General features: G+C 35.2%; 1 protein-coding gene across 1 annotated transcript; it reads right to left on the reverse strand.

The window, feature by feature from the left end:
• Window positions 1-12,929: 12,929 nt before the first annotated feature.
• On the reverse strand, window positions 12,930-17,217 carry LOC121386264 (carcinoembryonic antigen-related cell adhesion molecule 20-like). The gene is made up of 3 exons (XM_041517108.1): window positions 17,031-17,217; window positions 14,277-14,382; window positions 12,930-13,360 (listed from the first exon to the last, which is right to left on the reverse strand). The coding sequence occupies exons 1-3, from the start codon at window positions 17,122-17,124 to the stop codon at window positions 13,288-13,290; spliced, it is 273 nt and encodes a 90-aa protein (XP_041373042.1). The 5' UTR covers window positions 17,125-17,217; the 3' UTR covers window positions 12,930-13,287.
• Between the last annotated feature and the right edge of the window lie 1,062 nt (window positions 17,218-18,279).

Below are 18,279 nucleotides of genomic sequence, written 5' to 3' on the forward strand. Positions count from 1 at the left end.
AAGTATTATACTGGCTTGTCCAGTTTTGTCACACTCATGGCTTTGTTTGATTTGCTAAAAACAGAAATAACAGAAAATAAGCTTTCTTTGTTGACAAGATTCCAAACATTTATTATAACACTGATGCGGCTTCGACTAAATCTTTCCATCACTGATCTGAGTTACCGGTTTGGTGTGTCAAATTCTACCATATCGAAGGTGTTTCTGGCTACTGTCAATGTGCGTTGGCCAGACAGAGACGAGCTTCATGACACCATGCCAATGGTTTTTAGAAAATATTTTGGACGTAAAGTAACTGTAATTATTGACTGTTTTGAGCTCTTTATTGACAAACCATCCAATATGACAGCTCGAGCGCAGACATAGTCAAACTATAAACATCATAACACAGCAAAATATCTCATTGGGATTACACCGCAAGGAACTGTTAGTTTTATTTCAGAAGGATGGGGTGGAAGAGTGAGCAACAAACATTTGACGGCTAATTGCGACTTTCTGTCAAATTTGATTTATGGGGATGTCAATTGGCTGACCGAGGTTTCGAGATTCAGGAAATGGTAGCTGTGTACGGAGCTGAGGTGCGATATCCAGCTTTTATGAGAGGGCAATCCCAACTGACCGCATCTCAAGTGGAATCCACAAGGAAAATTGCAAATGTGAGGATTCATGTCGAGCGAGTAATTGGCTGTGTGCGACAAAAATTTACCATTCTTGGAGGGACATGCCCCATTGACCATCTGATTACAAAAGAAAATTCAAAACCACTTTTAGATAGTTGTTTTTGTTTGTTGTGCACTTACAAATATGTGCCCATCAGTTGTTCCATTTGAATGACCGCAAACAATATATATTTTTACAGAACAGCAGCCATGAAGGACTTGAGACATGTAACAAAAATAATTTCAAAACTCCAAACCCAACATGTCTGCAGTTTATTACTTTTTCCATCTGTTGAGATATGTTTTCTCACAGGAAACTGTAGTAACCCAAGCTGCACTGACGAGCTCTGGGTTGGGCGAAACATGTTACCATGTTATTTTTTGTATCAAAAAGTAGATTGTGCCTCAAATCTTGAAACTAATATATAAAACATATTACAGCCGAATAATTTAATACATGTATTGAGAAATTCAGTAACATGCTTGGTGGATGTTATAAATTAGTTTGCTATGTTTGATTAGTTTTGTCAATATCAGCTTTCCTTTTATAGTTGCCAATCGTCAAGCTGTCAGTATTTGTAATTACATGTTGCTGGTCAATTTGTACCGGATTTGGTCATTTTGAAAACCATGGTCATTCCGTACTTTATTTAGTACTATAAAATAAATAAATCTACAAATAATGCAAACACCGTTGCAATATTTATAAACAGTTTTTGCTTTGCTAACTAACCATTTAACACTCATGTTTTTGACGTTGCAGTATTGCATATTCTAATCTTTATTACTGTTATTGTCACACTCAAATGTTTTTTGTGTTTTCACTGAACATTCATATTTAATAATTTATTTAAGACTTCAAATACCTTTGACCGAAGTGAAATATGGTACTTACATCTATGATGTTGCATCTTTAATGGTGAGATTTATATACAGTGTAGATGTACTTGTGATTTGAAAGGTGGTGTATGTGTGACTGTTTTAGCAAAGAAAAAAAATGTGCTTTAAAATTTGTTTGCACGTTTCGCCCTCCCAGGGCTCATCAGTGCAGCTAGGGTTCCTTATCATTTCTGACAAGAAAACTGAGCTCTATTTCATTTAATAATTGAAGTTCATGGAAACAATTTGTATATTCAAGCTTACAAGTTCCTTGCTGCTGATTTCACTGGACAAACATGATGAAAATCACAACCCAGTAATAAAAATGCATACAGGTTAAATAAAAGTTAATTATATGCACATGTATGTCTTTCTGAAGTTAAGGATTATTTCCTTCTCTTTATCTTAGAAGTTCTAATATTGTTCACAGCTTCTTTCTCCACACAATCCAAACAATACCATTTTCCTATCGGTTCTTTCTTCAACTTCATGCAGGAAACATGAAACCACTCGAATGTTCTGCCGAGTCACAAGCTGTCATTTTGGAATCGCTGCTTGAATTGTTGCAGATGCAGTACAGTTTTGCATCATCATCGGAACTGTCATGTCCTGTTGAAATGACCATTTTCTCCACAGGAATTGCCGAGGCATGGTCACTACAATGAGGGTCCACTTGACCGAGCGTACTGGTATATGATGGGGATTCCACTTTATTTTTTCTAACACACAGCTTTTTGACACTTTTCTTCCTTCCCTGTTTTATAGATTTGGACTTTGAGGCAGTAAGGCTGATCTGATTAGTGGAACGGAAGTATTACTGTTGTAAAACACTTGGTAGATTTTAAAGTAATTTGTTCCTAAAGTTCAGGGCAGGGCTCAATCCTCTCCATAAACAAATCATCTGTGGTACACACTATAAAGTCACAATACTCCAAATTGCAAACATGCAGTTGAGATTGCACCTGATAAAAATAAGAATGATTTCGCTTCAACCGAAGAGCCCCATCAATCGTTTCTAAGCATGAATTCTTCCCACCACATACATTTTCATCCTTCATGCAATATGGACATTTAATTTCAATGCATCCCTTACCACAGCAATCAGATTCAACAAGACCACCTGGGGAAGCACCCAAATGGGGATAACATGCACTTAAAAAAAGCCCACAATCACTGATGTTGACATTTTGATGAAGGGTACTAATTTGATTCAAGTAACTTTCTCTTGCTGTTAGCTCATGTTGACATCCTCACCTAGTTGCTGCAGATGAAAATGTTGCTTCTGCTGGGTAGCATATTGACTTCAGCAAGCTCAATGAAGGATTGCTACTAGATGTCGAACATACTGCTTTCATTTTTGAAGCTGTAACACGCCCAGCCCTAAATCTAAACCACATTTTTTACTTTGACTGTTCTCTACTTGCAAGCTCCACATTGCCAATTTCTTCATCAGTGACAGCAAGTTCCTTAAACATGCTTTCGCAGTGACTCAAAATATTGATTGTGGATTCATTGTGCAAGTTTTCATCATACAATTCACTTAATATCATGGGGTATTTAATGTCAAGAACTTTTGGAATATAAATGCTGTTGTAGTTTCTGTTTACAGACAGACATGCTGGTTTTTCACTTGAAATCTTGTTAAAAAAGGTCTCCCACTGTGAAGTTGATGCCTTTTCCACAGGTTTCGTCGAACGAATAGGGGTATCCGAGATTTGTGTCTCAGGATGGTCAATTTGTCGATCCAGTCGTTTCTTGAGACTTTTCAAAGACATAAAATTAATATTTTTCAATGGGGCATAATCAACTTTGGTACGCGATGAAGGCAACATCCAGTATGCAGGTTCCTACGTGACAGTAGTGGTTTCTCTCAACCGCACCGATGCCTCAATGTGAAATAAAACTGATGCAACATGTGAGCATGATTCCCCTAGTCCTGCCTTACAGTCACAATGTGCACAAAGTACTTTGCCTTCAGCATTAAAGATGATCCAGGGATGAAGAAGGGGGTCGTTAAGACTTGCAGAATGCAAAACCTTGGCTCTGATAAGCTTGAGACTGGCCTTATCCACATTATATATGTAAACAGCAACGTCCCTAACCCAACCACACACAAACCGGTCGTAGGCGTCCAAACTCTTGTAGTTCTGGAAGTTTTTTAAAGTACAAAAGGGGCTTGGGTGGGATATTAAATAATTAACAAGATCGGGATATGTCAGTGCGGGATACAAATTACGATCATGAAGCAATTTATCTTTGCTGATTTGGTATGGATCTTGCTTTCCTATACACTCTGTTTTGTCATTGTATCGAGATCTCGATTGGTCATCCAGTGTCTCAATATAGTTCTGCATTTTATCGATCTCCTAGTGGTCAAAATGTTTTGTTAATAAACAAATAACTGATAACACTATATTCTAAGCTCAAAACAATAACGTCTTATGTGTGCTTTACAGTGGAACCTACCTATCAACATGGCCGACCGCGCAGAATCATGGGTAATATTGCTATTTTTAGCTCCACGCCGAGAACCCTCTATATCGCCAATGTCAAATAACATATAAACAAAAACAAAAATGTATAGTTAACAACACTTTAAATCATGCAAGTGTAAAGGACGCCAAAGATAATTTAATAATAATACGAAAAGATTCTGGGTAGATAAAGAAATAAGATATTTAAGTATAAATCGTTGTGAACACTATCACTTCTATTATTTTATTATATAGAGAACAGTACTCACGTTTTAATACTTATATTCCAACGAAACATCCTTAATAGTTCATAATTAGAATAAAAGTGTTTAAACGTAATCCATATATATATAATTACAAACTTTCCGAATTTATACGATTTACTGCATTCTGATTGGCTGACGCCACTAAAAAACCAAGCGTTATCCTTCCATAAACCTCATAAAAATACGTCATCACGGAAGACCAAGATCGAAATAACCGCATAACACCAACAGTCACTACACGAAAACAAAAGTTAATATCAAGGTCACTTTGCGATAGAAAAACTCAAGACAAATCTGCACATGAAATTGTTTCATTTTTTAAAAAGAAGTTATAATAAAGATATATAGCCTACACTGTTTTTGTTGATTCAATACTTATTTTTATTTTTAGCGGACAATTTCCAATAATATGTATACATGTATTCCTACGCTTATTTACAGAACATGGTTGACGGTAAGAACGAAAGAAATTATTTTTGAGTGTTTTAAGGTACACTTCTTGTACTGTTTGTAATTATAAGAATTGTTTCTCATTTTTTAGGAATTTATTGATGTATAAAAGTCACAAATGTAGTGTAAAATCGCTTCGCTCATTTGTGACTTTTATACATCGATAAATTCCTAAAAAATGAGAAACAATTCTTATATATATATATATATATATATGTATTAGCATTACTGCCAAACAACTATATAGCGTTGCAATCGAATCACTACGCATTTGTTCGCGGATTACAACTGCTTTTTCTTGTAGAATGGTGGAAATACATGGTAAAAGGTGTAATGATTTGAACTTAAAAGTCAGAAATGTAAGTGATCATATTGTGAACCTGAAAACTAGAGTTAAAGATGTAAAGTCCACAGTTTATTAGGTCATCGTTTGAAGAACTGAAATTGACACACACAAAACTAAAACCTGTCGTCATCGAATGTGATCGGATGGGTACAAGTACAACCTGGAACAGGTAATAGTTTGCAGCAGTGGCGGAGGTTTTGCGTTTACCATAGTTTGTCACCCAATAGCCAATGTATCTTTCGTGCTGGGGTGTCGTTAAACATGCATTCATTCATTCATTCATTCAGTGACGGAGGATGGGGGAGGAGACTAACTTCGAAATCAAGGCCGATTTTGGTGAGTTAGAAAGTTAAACAGAAACGCCCTACTGTGAAGGGGGTGAAATATTTTAGTCTCCATTCTCCAAAGGATATACATGACAAGAGACGACTATTGATCCCACACCTGAAACGAGTGTGAGCAGTAGTAAAACGTGCTCATGTGACACATGATGTATTATATATTGAGGGGGAACTGTTCAATATTGGCAGTGTAGATGCTATTGATTCAAGTTGCATTGTCAGTCCTGCTAGCACTAGGGATTCAAACGATCACTTGACACACACACACACACACACACACAGTATTCCACTGAACACTGGACGTGAATAGGACAACTTGGGTGCTGTAAATAACTTACATTATATAAAGTGCATATATCTGTTGCTTTCTCTGTAAAGATCAAAGACCGTCATTATTTTGACAAAGCATATATCTAGTTGGTTTCTCTGAAAAACAGAAACGGAGTTTTAGAAATTGGAATATGCAAAGTAGGGAATTGATTCAACTAATCTAAATAATATACTTAGAAATAGATGAGATTCGCGAAATGTTCCACCATATTACAAATGTCAAGAACCGCCACCACTTTTGTATTCTTGCAATTAACATTAACAATAGCATTAACAATAATAGGGATGTCCTCTTGAACCTCGACTTGAACAACAACAGTAGATCGACCACATATTATAACAAATGAAACTCTCAACCTCCAGCAGCTATTCGACGGTGACCACGTTGTTTCAGATATCCTAAATATTTAGTTCATTCGAATGTGCTATCCTATCTTACTATTTCTACCAACTTTCGCTGTAAACGCATCATTAGTGTTCGATATGTGCTTGTTTAACCACCCTTGTTGTTAATGGAACCTTCCTGGAGTAGGTCGGCAAAGTAGAAGGGGCAGCCCCCGGTAGCACTGTCAGTTTCGGCCCGCGGAACCACTCCAGAAGTTGTCGGAGCTGTTTTTGAAAGGGGCGGCGATAGTAGTGTGTGTGTGTGTGTGTCTGTGTATTTGTGTCTGTATCTGTGTGTGTTGGTGTGACTGTGTGTGTGTGTGTGTGTGTGCGTGTGTGTGTGTGTGCGCGTGTGTGTCTATATGTGTGTATATATGTGCATGTGTCTATGTGTGTGCGTGTGTATGTGTCTATTGGTGCCTATGTTTGTGTGTGTGTGTGTGTGTGCGCGCGTGTGTGTGTATATGCGTTTCTGTGTGTATGTGCGTCTATATGTGTATCTGTGTGTATGTATGTGCACGTGTGTGTGTGTGTGTGTGTGTGTGTGTGTGTGTGTGTGTGTGTGTGCATGTGTATGTGTGTGTACGTGTGTACGTGGGCGAGTCAACTTCGTTGCGCACGTTTATGTGTACGGTAGTTCCATTGCAATGAATCGTTACATTACTGCAATCGGCGACTGTACCATACGATTAGTTTTCGTTTATCAAAGACGGTCATCTTGTTTCAGATATCGGATCGTTTTGTTGTTGTTGGTTTTTATTTTTCTTTCCTTTTGAATGACATCTGTCACCTTGTAATTTCCACCAAGTGTCACTTTGATTGCGACGTTAGTTTTGGAGATACGCTTGTTTAAAAGAAATCAAATATTGCCGCCATGGGAGTCAAATTTGTTTTCGTGCTGTGCAATTCACCCCCTCCCCCATTCAAAGAAAATCCGTTTAAATAAAATTCTTAAATTCAAGATGGCTGTCACGTACATTGTTCAAGTTTATTTCCTGCACATTTTAAGTTGATCCTCTACCATCTCTATGTTTCTTTCAACAGTTTTTGAGAAATCGTCTGGAAATATATGCATTTATAGTTGATGTATATCCGTTCTAAATAAGTTTTTTTTTTTTTATATTTAATTATTTAATTCTTACTTCATGCAATGTATTGCCATAGTAAGTTGATCTACTTGACTGTACTTGCATGGAAGAAAAAGGGACAGTTGTAGATCTACCCTGGCCAACAGGGGTCGCTCCTGACCTGGGTCCATAGCTGGAATTGTTTGTAATGGGTCAAGGTATATATGGTGGAGCGGGATTTAGCTCAGTCGGTTGAGCTTGAGGTGCTTATGTCGCTGGATCGAACCACCTCGGTGGATCCATTCAACTGATTGGTTTTTTTTTTTTCCGTTTCAACAAATGCATTACAATTGATCAAAGACCGTTGTATGTGCTTTCCTGTCTGTGGGAAAGTGCATTTAAAAGATCCGTTGCTGCATTTGTAAACATGTAGCGGGTTTCCTTTTATGACTAAGTTTCAGAATTACCAAATGTTTGACATCCAATAGCCGATGATTAATCAATTAATTAATGCATTTATTTTGTACAGATGATGACTACACTACTATTGTTATATATGTATTTTCTTCAAACAATGAATTAATGAAAGAATGAATAAATGTTTACCAAACACATGTAAATAAAGATATATGTATTTATATATGTAACACAAAGGCATACACTATTGAAGTTTAGGATTTATTTGAAGAAACAAGAGGTAACAGAGTGGAACTCACAACGGTAAAACAACGTGTAACAGTTATAAACCATCTTAATCGAAACTAATGTTAGCTTGTTTATTGGAATATCTATATAATATACAAGCACCATTAAGTTTAATTGCTTATGTAAATAAACAACACCAAGTCTGTCAGTCTAGAGAGCTCCGTTATTTAATTTTAACTTTTATCGCTAGTAGATAATAATACATAGATTTTTTCAGTGAAAAAATAGAGACTACCAAAATATATCTGTATTAGTTTGTGGATACTGCAAGATAAACACAGTATTAAGTTTCACAACTGCCGTTACTGTTTCCAACACTTGGACAAATCCAGATATTTATCCTTTTTTTTAACAAGGTTACAACCAAATACTCAAAACAATTTATATTTTTTTCTCCATTTCTTGTAAAGTACTCATAGTAAAAGTGTTTCGTTGTAGGTATAGTATAGTCCATTTCGATGGAAAAAAAATATAGCACTTTTGTTACATTTCTGCGCTTAATGTGATATGCATAAAAAGATTTACGTCAAGTAGAGTAAAATGAGAAAACAAAAATGTCACTAGAATTCTCAGAATACTGCTAAAGCAATACATGTCCCCAACTGGGCCGAACAATTTTTCGTATCACCTACATTTAATGGTCATAACTCTTAAATAAAATGGGTAAATTGCCATGCAAATCAAACCTGATCTAGTGATTTTCCTAGACATTTGGCAAAGCATGGTAGACCAAACACTTTTGTGGCATTTTCACCATTTTCGGGGCACTTGTTTTTCATTAAAAATACACAAAAATTAATTGAAATAAACATTAATGTAATTTATGTGCTTGCTTTAATAAATGAATGGCAAAAGATATAAAAGACATATTTTATTAATTAATAATACCTTTTTGGATGTTTTATAAAGGCAATTTTAGAATTAATTACTGAAAAAGGCTTGTTTAATCTCAGGGCACCATGGTGCTGATTAAATCAAAGAGGAGCTAGATGATTAAATCAAGATGGTGCTAGACTACTGAGGCATGGTGCTGCACCATGCTAAAACAAGCTAGGGAAAACACTATGATCTGTAACAGTCCATGATAAAGCTATATAAAAACGTTCAGCTCAGTATATCATAAACATCCGGACAAATATATATGGAACACACGGATGGACATACAATCAGACATATGAACAGGATAATAAACCTATAGTCTCCTCCGGTTGGACCGGTATGGGACTAATACAATTAACACTTGGATTCCAAACTAAGCTCACAAAGTGTAAAAATTAAAAAAAATTGAAAACAATCTAAAATACGCAACGATGAAAAATCTAGCTACATACATTAATAAAACAATTGATATACGTAATTGTAGTGCGCATGTAGAATGTATATCAAATGATGAAATTTAGCCATACATATACAGTTTAAAAACTATATTAAAATATGTACACAAAAGATGCAAACACTATTTAGATAAAGAAACAATGAAAGGTAAAGTACTGGAGCTAGTCCGGGAGCCATGAGCTGATTTTGGGGAAACCTGGAGTTGCCGAATATTTTCTGGTCTTTTTTTGCTTTTTATTGTCTAGGGTTTATTCAGGACTTGGGAAAGTCAGGGGTGGGGGCATTTGCAACCCTTGACCAATTTCATATATTGAAAAAACAAAAGAGAAGATTTTTCTCCATTTCTTGTAAAGTACTCATACAAAAAACTTTTTTTTTTTGTGCTTGTGTCAATGTCCATTCATGAGGTAGGTACATTTTGATACCATTTGATGAATATTAATTCCTTCCTGGTCACATTAAGATGGCAATTTTCTACAAGTTCTGCCAAAAAAAAAAAAAAAAAAAAAATTAATCAACTTGAATGAAATGAGAAAACATCTAATGAAGTGAACCTTTGACTCCCGGACGAAGTCCACACATTTTAATAATTTAAAAAAACGTAGACCATCTAAATCCGTCTAAAAAATGCGTAACTATGAACAATCTAGCAACATACATGAAGAAAGCAATTGATATAGGCTACGCAATGTAATTTATCAATGTTAATGTACATGATGCATATATGTCAAATAATGGCATGTAGCAAGTCATATATAGTTTGGAAACTTGAATCTTACTAGTATAAGTAATATGACAATTTAAACTACAAGTACTGTTCGCTGTAAAATAATCGTGTTATGTGTGTGTATCAATCCATATCTATATAGTATGGATACCTAAATGTATGGCATATCTATATTTAATAGGTAAACTTGAATGTATGCCATGTTAATAAATGAGCAAAAGAGACTGAAACTGCTGCATTAAAATAGCTTTTTGGTTAAACGGGAAAAGGACCAACAGTTAAGCCTCTTAAGTAAGTGATATAACGCATATGATTTTTCCTTGATTGCAATTTGTATGATTTACTCTATAGTGTTCGCACTAAAAACATTAACATGACTTCAAGTATAAAGCGTCCTTGATTCTGGACGTATTTTGTTGATATTTTCTAAGAACTTTTCCAGCACTTACGTCAAAGCAAAAGTAAAATAACACTTTTTATTCGTTACTGAGTATACAAAGTTAACATTTATTTTGTTTAATGACACCACTAGAGCACATTGATTTATTAATCATCGACTATTGGATGTCAAACATTTGATAACTTTGAAATAGTCTTAGAGAGGAAACCCGCTACATTTTTTTTCCATTAGTAGCTTCGGATCTCTTATACACAGCGTGCAACTGAATATCACATACCACGGCCTTTGATATACCATTAGTGATACACTGGATGGAACGAGAAATAGGCAAATGGACCCACCGACGGGGGTCGATCCTAGACTGACCGCGCATCAAGCCACCTCTTTCCCACTGGGCTATGTCCGCCCCCTGTCTATATAATGCAAGCACTTTACAAGTTTTGATATACCCGAGTTAATTATGCACAGATTATGTTTCGGATAAGTTAATTTGTATGTCCTGTTTCGATCAACAGGGAGCCGATGTATTGGCATTAACTTTACACTGAATAATGCTAAAACATACTAATTCAGACACATTTATTATTTTTTTCTTCTTCTTTTTTAGTTTAATTAAATGAAACTATTCTTCTCTTACTGCCATTAAAGGAACTGTCCTGAATTTACTGCCATTATAAGACGTTTCCAAACATAATCGTTTTGGTAATATTAAACACATTTTGTTGTTTGGAATACCAGGGAATATATATCTAGTGTGTGTACTATGCTTTTAGCAGTCATTTTTCATTTTGCTTTGTAATATAAATTATATATATATACATATATATAATTTAAAAAAAGTGTTCGTACGTACAAAATTATTGGAAGGCAAAATCCAGTTCAGCTTGTTACATACAGAAGAAATATCTTATTTGTATAGGGGTGATTAAACAAAAACATTAACCCCAGAAACGTACTTTCTAATTGTGGTTTATTGTTATTTTGCCCCAGATGATTAAACTGCACTGCATAATTCATATATGTAAACTGTTGCCCACTATTTCAGCTTCTTAACATTACTTGGAGTGGACGGGGGAAAAAATGCCATTTTGCAAAGACTGTAGGTCTATCAACATTTATAAAACCCACTATTAGCAATTAAACCACATTAGTACTTTTCAACAATGTACTAAATATTAGTCTCCCAAATGTATAAACAGCCTTTCATTATATTTTCATATTTCTGGCATATCAGTCCTTTTTCAAGGATGTCATTGGTGGTACAAATGTCACGTGTGTTATTTTTACAATACAAAGGTTTTTTTATATACAAAACCGACAAAAAATATGGTGACAAACTGGATTATCTGTTGTCGTCTGGTAAAGGCTTCTTGCACAAGAGATGAAGGTAACATACGTGATTTAATGGGCATCACACGTGAGATCCTCGACATTTATTTGTCTTGTCCAGGTTTACAATGTCATTAGCTCATGTTATTGTAGCTAGATGTCAGGACTGTTTAGGATAGATTTTTCCTCTTTTTGTTTAAACAATGATGTCAATAATAAACGATAATCCTGTTAATTTTGACAGTTTATGAAACCATCTGTAAATACCTATTATTATATAATAATGATAAAGTTATAGAAACGTAGCTGATTTCTCCAATAATGATACACATGGATATGTTCCACTTCAGCGAAAATTATAAGATGTGTCTTATTAATGTTAATGGTTGTAGTCCAAGGGTAGGGAGGAATGCTCTAATCTCATGCACTTCTGCACAATATACAAAGCATTCTAAAAGTGCTGCAGTTAATTCCCCTTGATGATGTCTTTCTGTTATGTTTTTAAGTAGAAAGGATTTCACATAGCCTTACCCTGTATAAGATATTTTCTGCATCCAGCACTGGCAGGTAATCTGGAAACTAAATGGTTGAGTGGGCCACCGTGGGTTTCTCTTGAGGATACAGGACTATTCATGGGCATACATGTATGGGCATACATGTATATCTGAAAAATCTTACTAAGTGTCTCTTTTGCTTGAGAAGGAGCGGGATATAGCTCAGTCGGAACTGTAATCGTACGAGGTCCTTTAGTCTTTTGTTAGGAGTCTGATATTTCAAACACGGAAATATCTTTAATATGTAATTTTAGTCATCCAAGATACATGTACTCTGTCAGTATAATGCGTGTTATAATCAAACCAAACTCAGGACTGACCCTTTATATACCAAGGTAAAAACTTCTTTTTGATATACAGATGAATACAATGAATGGAATAGCCACGGTAAGCTAATTGCACGTGCAATTCTGCACTTAATGTAACTATACTGCTTTATTAATATAAGTAATAATTCAGGTCAAATTGCCTAACTTCACTGTTCCAGCATTTTGCCGTTACGTGTATTAAAATTTTATCTACACAGTCAACAATTTTTAAGCAACCTCTTTTTTCTTAATTCAGTCAGAATGTTTTGGGTTCTTAAAAATAGTATGAGTGTTGATATATGTTTAAAACTAATGTTTTTAAATGAGTTTTAGCATTATCTATTATACAGTTACACGTTAATTCCTTAGTTAACGTTTGATGCAAACAAACTATAGCTATTTTTGACAACTAAATGTTAAATTAGTGAAACACTGTACTTCTAACTACGATACTGCAACTTTTGTCTAATTTGTGCAACAATTTTATTTCAAGAAAGGACCAAATATAAAATACTGGAAGGTAACAAAATCTGTAACAAAATAAAACACGACAAAAAGAAGAAAAAAAAACCTATAAATAAAAAAAAAACGCCAACCCCAACAACACAACCAACAAAGCCCAACAACATATACATTTCACTTAAGCATGTTTACTGATACAGTTTCACGCGAATCAAACACAATTCCTGTTAGGATCTAGCATTAGCGTCATTTTGTCTTCCGTATTCGGGTACTAGTTTCGGACAACTGCAGGAATGTCAGCTTGCTTTTCGATCTGCCCATCTACAGCTTTCTTCTTTAGTCTTCTGTGAGTAAATATAATATATAATATGTTCCAAATGTTACTTGACATAAAATAGTAATATTTGTTTTAGTGTTATGATCAACCCAATTATCCATGTATTAATGTATTAAAGGTTAGTACTGGAATAACTAAAATAAATAGAGGACAATAAATTATTTACCAGTTGGCATTGGCGAATGAAGGACGAAACATATTTCACGAGTGACACAAACAGTGTAACAAGTAGCATGCTATAACATTTTAAACACAGTCTGGCTGTCATGTGTCTTACTTTTTAAGTAACTAACTAACACTCTCTCAAAATACTTGTGACCAATGGTATTTAATAACACCCACTCAACCACTCTCTCAGAAACCAAACAAGAAAACCAAAACCAAAACGAAACAACAAAGAAAAGCCCACCAAAAAAAATAAAATAAACAATAATAAAAAGCATAACCCACCAACCTCCCCCCCCCCTCCCAAAAAACAAAACAAACCCCACAGCCCACAAAAACAAGAAAAAATCCCAACAAAAAACAAAGCAAAACAAAACAAAACAACCAACTACACCCGCCCCATTAAAGAAATCAAATTGTCTGTAAATCACTATCATTTTTACATAACAAAGGGATGATTTCAGTGAAAATTAAAACAACAAAAAGTACCTTAATTTGACCCACTAATTGACTCAGTGTGCAATTTTATTGAAATGAGAGATCTGAAATACTCCACACAGTTAGGTTTGACCCATATGCATCAACACAAACCAAACTGATGTATTGGACAACAATATTGCATTGTAGGTAACTTAGCATAACATACTAAATCATGATTTGGTCCCTTTATTATTATTATTATTACTATTATATAATATATGTATATATATATATATATATATATATATATATTTATATATTTTTTTATATTTGATTACCTCGAATAGACTATCCAAACAGTAGGAATAGCAAGGGCCAGTAAAACAGCAATCACAATTCCTGATATAGCACCTGCACTTAAGGTGGAAGACATGCGTTCTGGATCTGAAAATATACACTGGCATGTAACATAGCAATAACATTCACCGCTATAATGCTTCCACCTAAACCACATATGTCGGCTCAAATTACACGGACGTTTTCACAAGGTCACGACTGCTACCATAAGTGCAGTCTTTAGATATACCGGCATTTCGCTGGTTGCACAATGATAATTCCCATAACAATGTCGATACCTCAGTGATGCCAATAATGCATGCAGACAGGTCCTTTATCTGTTTAAAATGAAAAGTGTTCCGAGTTTACTTGAGAAGCTTCTTGATACTGACGTCACCTGATGTCACCGAATTATATACCGAATGCACTGGCTTCAATTCTATTACATTTTCTGTCATTTTGAGTAATGGTAAGAAATATCTGGCAGGAAAATATGATTTTTTTTTTTTTTTTTAATAAAATTATCAAATGTTAACAAACACCTGGAATTATAAAGATCATTATTGTTTCCAGCACAAATCATGATCAGTAAGAGGATGACTGAGAATAAAGACTCTCAGTACTAATCAGTCAAAGTATATTTTTTAAAATCCCACAAAAAAATAAACTTTCATCCATATCCATATATATATATATATATATATATATATATATATATATATATATATATATATATATATATATATATATATATATATATATATATATATATATATCCATATCCATATCCACATACACATAGACAAAACAAAACAAAACAAAAAACAAGTGATGCCTTTTACAGCAATACCCAATCATTCCAGTTTTGTCACAATTAATCGAGTAGTCTGCAGGTTTTAACTCCCTGATTGCATGAAAATCAAAATGCACAATAAAAACAATCAGTATAATGTAAGCAAATACAGTCGGGAGACACTCATAATTGCACACGTGAAGCAGATGCGAATGTATGTCAATTCAATGCCTGCCTAATTATCTTAAAGCTTAATTTATAATAGAAGTATTAACTATAAGCTATACTGTGTAAATCTATTTTACTGTATACGTCGTATTTCACAGTAACGAGTATAAATAGTTGTTCATAATTTTACTTTCACGTAATTCTTAATGACAAAACTCATTATCCTGATCAAGATTTTACATCTCTGCACAATGCAGAGTCAAATGGGTATTTGGCAAAATAGTGGTTGATTCCATGAATCTCTATCCAGTGCCTCGTCAATAGGAGGAAAGCCACTCCCGAAGACACCATTAACAAGACTTCGAGATGTTGGCGTTGTTATGGAACAGAGGAATGACGTGATGAGCGAGAATGTCATCGTGGTAACGTTGAGCATTTAAATTGCCATCAATGACGACTAGTGGTGAACGCTAACCATGGGCAATGACTGCCCAGACCATGACACAACCCCCACCCCCGAAACGATCTAGTTCAAGAACACAACAGTCAGCATAGCGTTCATTTCTCCTACGGTAGACGCGCACCCTGCCATCACCACGTTGTAAAGAAAATCTGGATTCATCCGAAAAAAGAACGGTATTCCAGCGTCGCCGTATCCAACGAGTATGTACACGTGCCCAATTAAGACGATTTAGACGATGACGTTGCGTTAAAACACATCCGACGTAAGGGCGTCGTGCATGTAAACCGTTCTCCCGCAGACGATTACGAACAGTTTGCCCACTGATTCGGTTATTATGAAGCCCAGGTGTGTTAGCAGCAGTAGCAGTGGCAGTTTGAAATCGATTGCGCAAATGCGTGTTCATGATATAGCGGTCTTGACCACGCGTTGTAACACGCGGACGTCCACGACGTGGCAAGTCGTTGGTGCTACCTATATAATTTCATTACACAATGAATTATTTAACACAACAAATACTTAATGTACAAATCGGAAGTTTCTTTTTTTGTTCAGTATATATTCAAAATATGGAATAGTTTGTAAGAAATACAGCTAAATGCAAAACGTTAACGTTAAGTTAAATGCAATAGTATATTAATTTAAAATGTTATATTGATGATTTTTATTATTATATGCAAATGCATACGCATTGAATTGATTGTCCAAATGTGCAACTATAAACCAAGGTTTATTGACCGAGGTCTTGTAGTTTGTGAGAAACTGATCTAAATGTGAAACTTTAATGTTAACTTTAACAGAAAAGTTAAGCCGTCGCTGCTGCTACCGTTGCCACCACTGCAGGAAAAGTATCTCTTGTTTTCACACCTGAAAGTCGAGACAAAAAACCCCACCAAAAACAAATTGCATAGCAACATTATTTTTGGAATTGTTGTCTTACCAAAAACCAACTATTTTTTTTTTTCAACAACAGATCCTGATGTACAGTTCCATCATAGAAACAAAGATGAGTAAGCGTTGACCCCTCCCTATGACTTCAGTGTGCTAACAATTGTTGTAGGTATCTCCCACCCCTCCCTATGACCTCATTACGTTAACAATTGTTCTAGGTCTTTCCCCCCACCAAGAAAAGTATACATGACTGTCACAGGAATCGATTATGGAAGAGCCATTTTGGTGTTGCAGACGGTTGCCGATCTGTATGATATCTATAGCCATCAAAAGTACCATATAGTGAATGTAAAACTGGGAATATTTTTACAATACATGTCAATTATTTTACAGAAAGTATGATTACATCTGTTTAACTTACAACAATTGAAATAAAATACTTACCGAGAACAGTCAATTCGAATGTTTCATTGTCAAACTGCGATGTAAATGTGTTGGTCGCTGTACACGTGTACTCTCCTTCATTGTCCTGTTGCATGTTCTCCAGTGCTAACACAGAGGTTGAACTGATGGTTTCATTTCCCCAAGTCCAAGAGTAAGAACATGGTGGGACACAGTCAGCACTACAGTTTACTGTCAAATTGCATCCTTCTTTGACGTTCTTTGGTGGTGATGGATCGAGTGTTATATTGTCTGGCCCATCTGAAAAAAAAAGTGTGTACAAGCTGCAACAATTGCTAAGTACATGCAGTATGTAATCTTAAGGTGCGTTCGCGGCTTGCAGCATTATTCAAATATGGTTCAGTATATATGCTTATACTATACTCAACAAAATTAATCAAAGGAACAGTCAACTCAAACAAGAGCCTTATAAGTTGGAAAGATGCATACCCGGACCACCAACACATACTAACACTTTAACAAATGAAAAACGCGTATTTTTAGAGTCAATTAAAAAACATGATTATTCCTGCTAACAGAGGGCAGCCATTTTGTTTCGTTTTTGTGACGTCCGGTGGTATAGCTTAGGGCGAAGTGACGTCAGCTCTGTCCAACTCCTCTATGTACAGTGTAACCAAACACTCTAATTTACGACAAGGCACTTTCATCAACCTGGCTTGTAAAACAACATAAATTACTTGATAGTATAATAAACCATTTAACTAAATATATTTCAATTTGCATCAATAGAACGAAATGGAGTTATAGTATTTTTCTCTTTAAAAAGTCCAAAGAAAAACTGCATATTATTAGGCCTATTGGTAGGGCACGTTCAAGCAAAAACAACCACTCACGATACCCAAGTGATAATTTTCTTTTCTTTGGGACTAGGTAATTGGTCAGTTTTGTGATTTTAGATGGGGAAAGTCTACTTAATCAAGGGTTTTACAGAATTACTTACAGTAATAAAGCAGGATGGCTGATAATGGCCATTACGATTTGAGGGGTTATCACACAATGCCCTGCGATTTTAATAAAAGACGCATGTATTTTTAGTGTGTCTAGACACGGTGTCTGGGGACCGTCTAAATATACATCTGCCAATCAGGAACCACAGGTACAGGCCACGGAAAGAAAATAGCAATTAACCAAGAAAACACAGTTAATTTATGTACAAAACATAATACAGTTATTTCAACACGGACAATGGTGGTTTATTTTGCATTGAAAAATAATATATACTTGTTGCTGG

Source organism: Gigantopelta aegis, chromosome 12 (genome assembly GCF_016097555.1).
Source record: "Gigantopelta aegis isolate Gae_Host chromosome 12, Gae_host_genome, whole genome shotgun sequence".
Classification (NCBI taxonomy): domain Eukaryota; kingdom Metazoa; phylum Mollusca; class Gastropoda; order Neomphalida; family Peltospiridae; genus Gigantopelta; species Gigantopelta aegis.

Excerpts from the sequence above, each read along its gene's own strand:
- LOC121386264 (XM_041517108.1), bottom strand. The coding sequence starts at position 17,124 with ATGCAACAGGACAATGAAGGAGAGTACACGTGTACAGCGACCAACACA. Across the intron at positions 14,383-17,030 it reads ATTCGAATTGACTGTTCTCG|ATCCAGAACGCATGTCTTCC; the intron begins GTAAGTATTTTA and ends GTATATTTTCAG. Across the intron at positions 13,361-14,276 it reads GTTTGGATAGTCTATTCGAG|AAGACTAAAGAAGAAAGCTG; the intron begins GTAATCAAATAT and ends ATTTACTCACAG.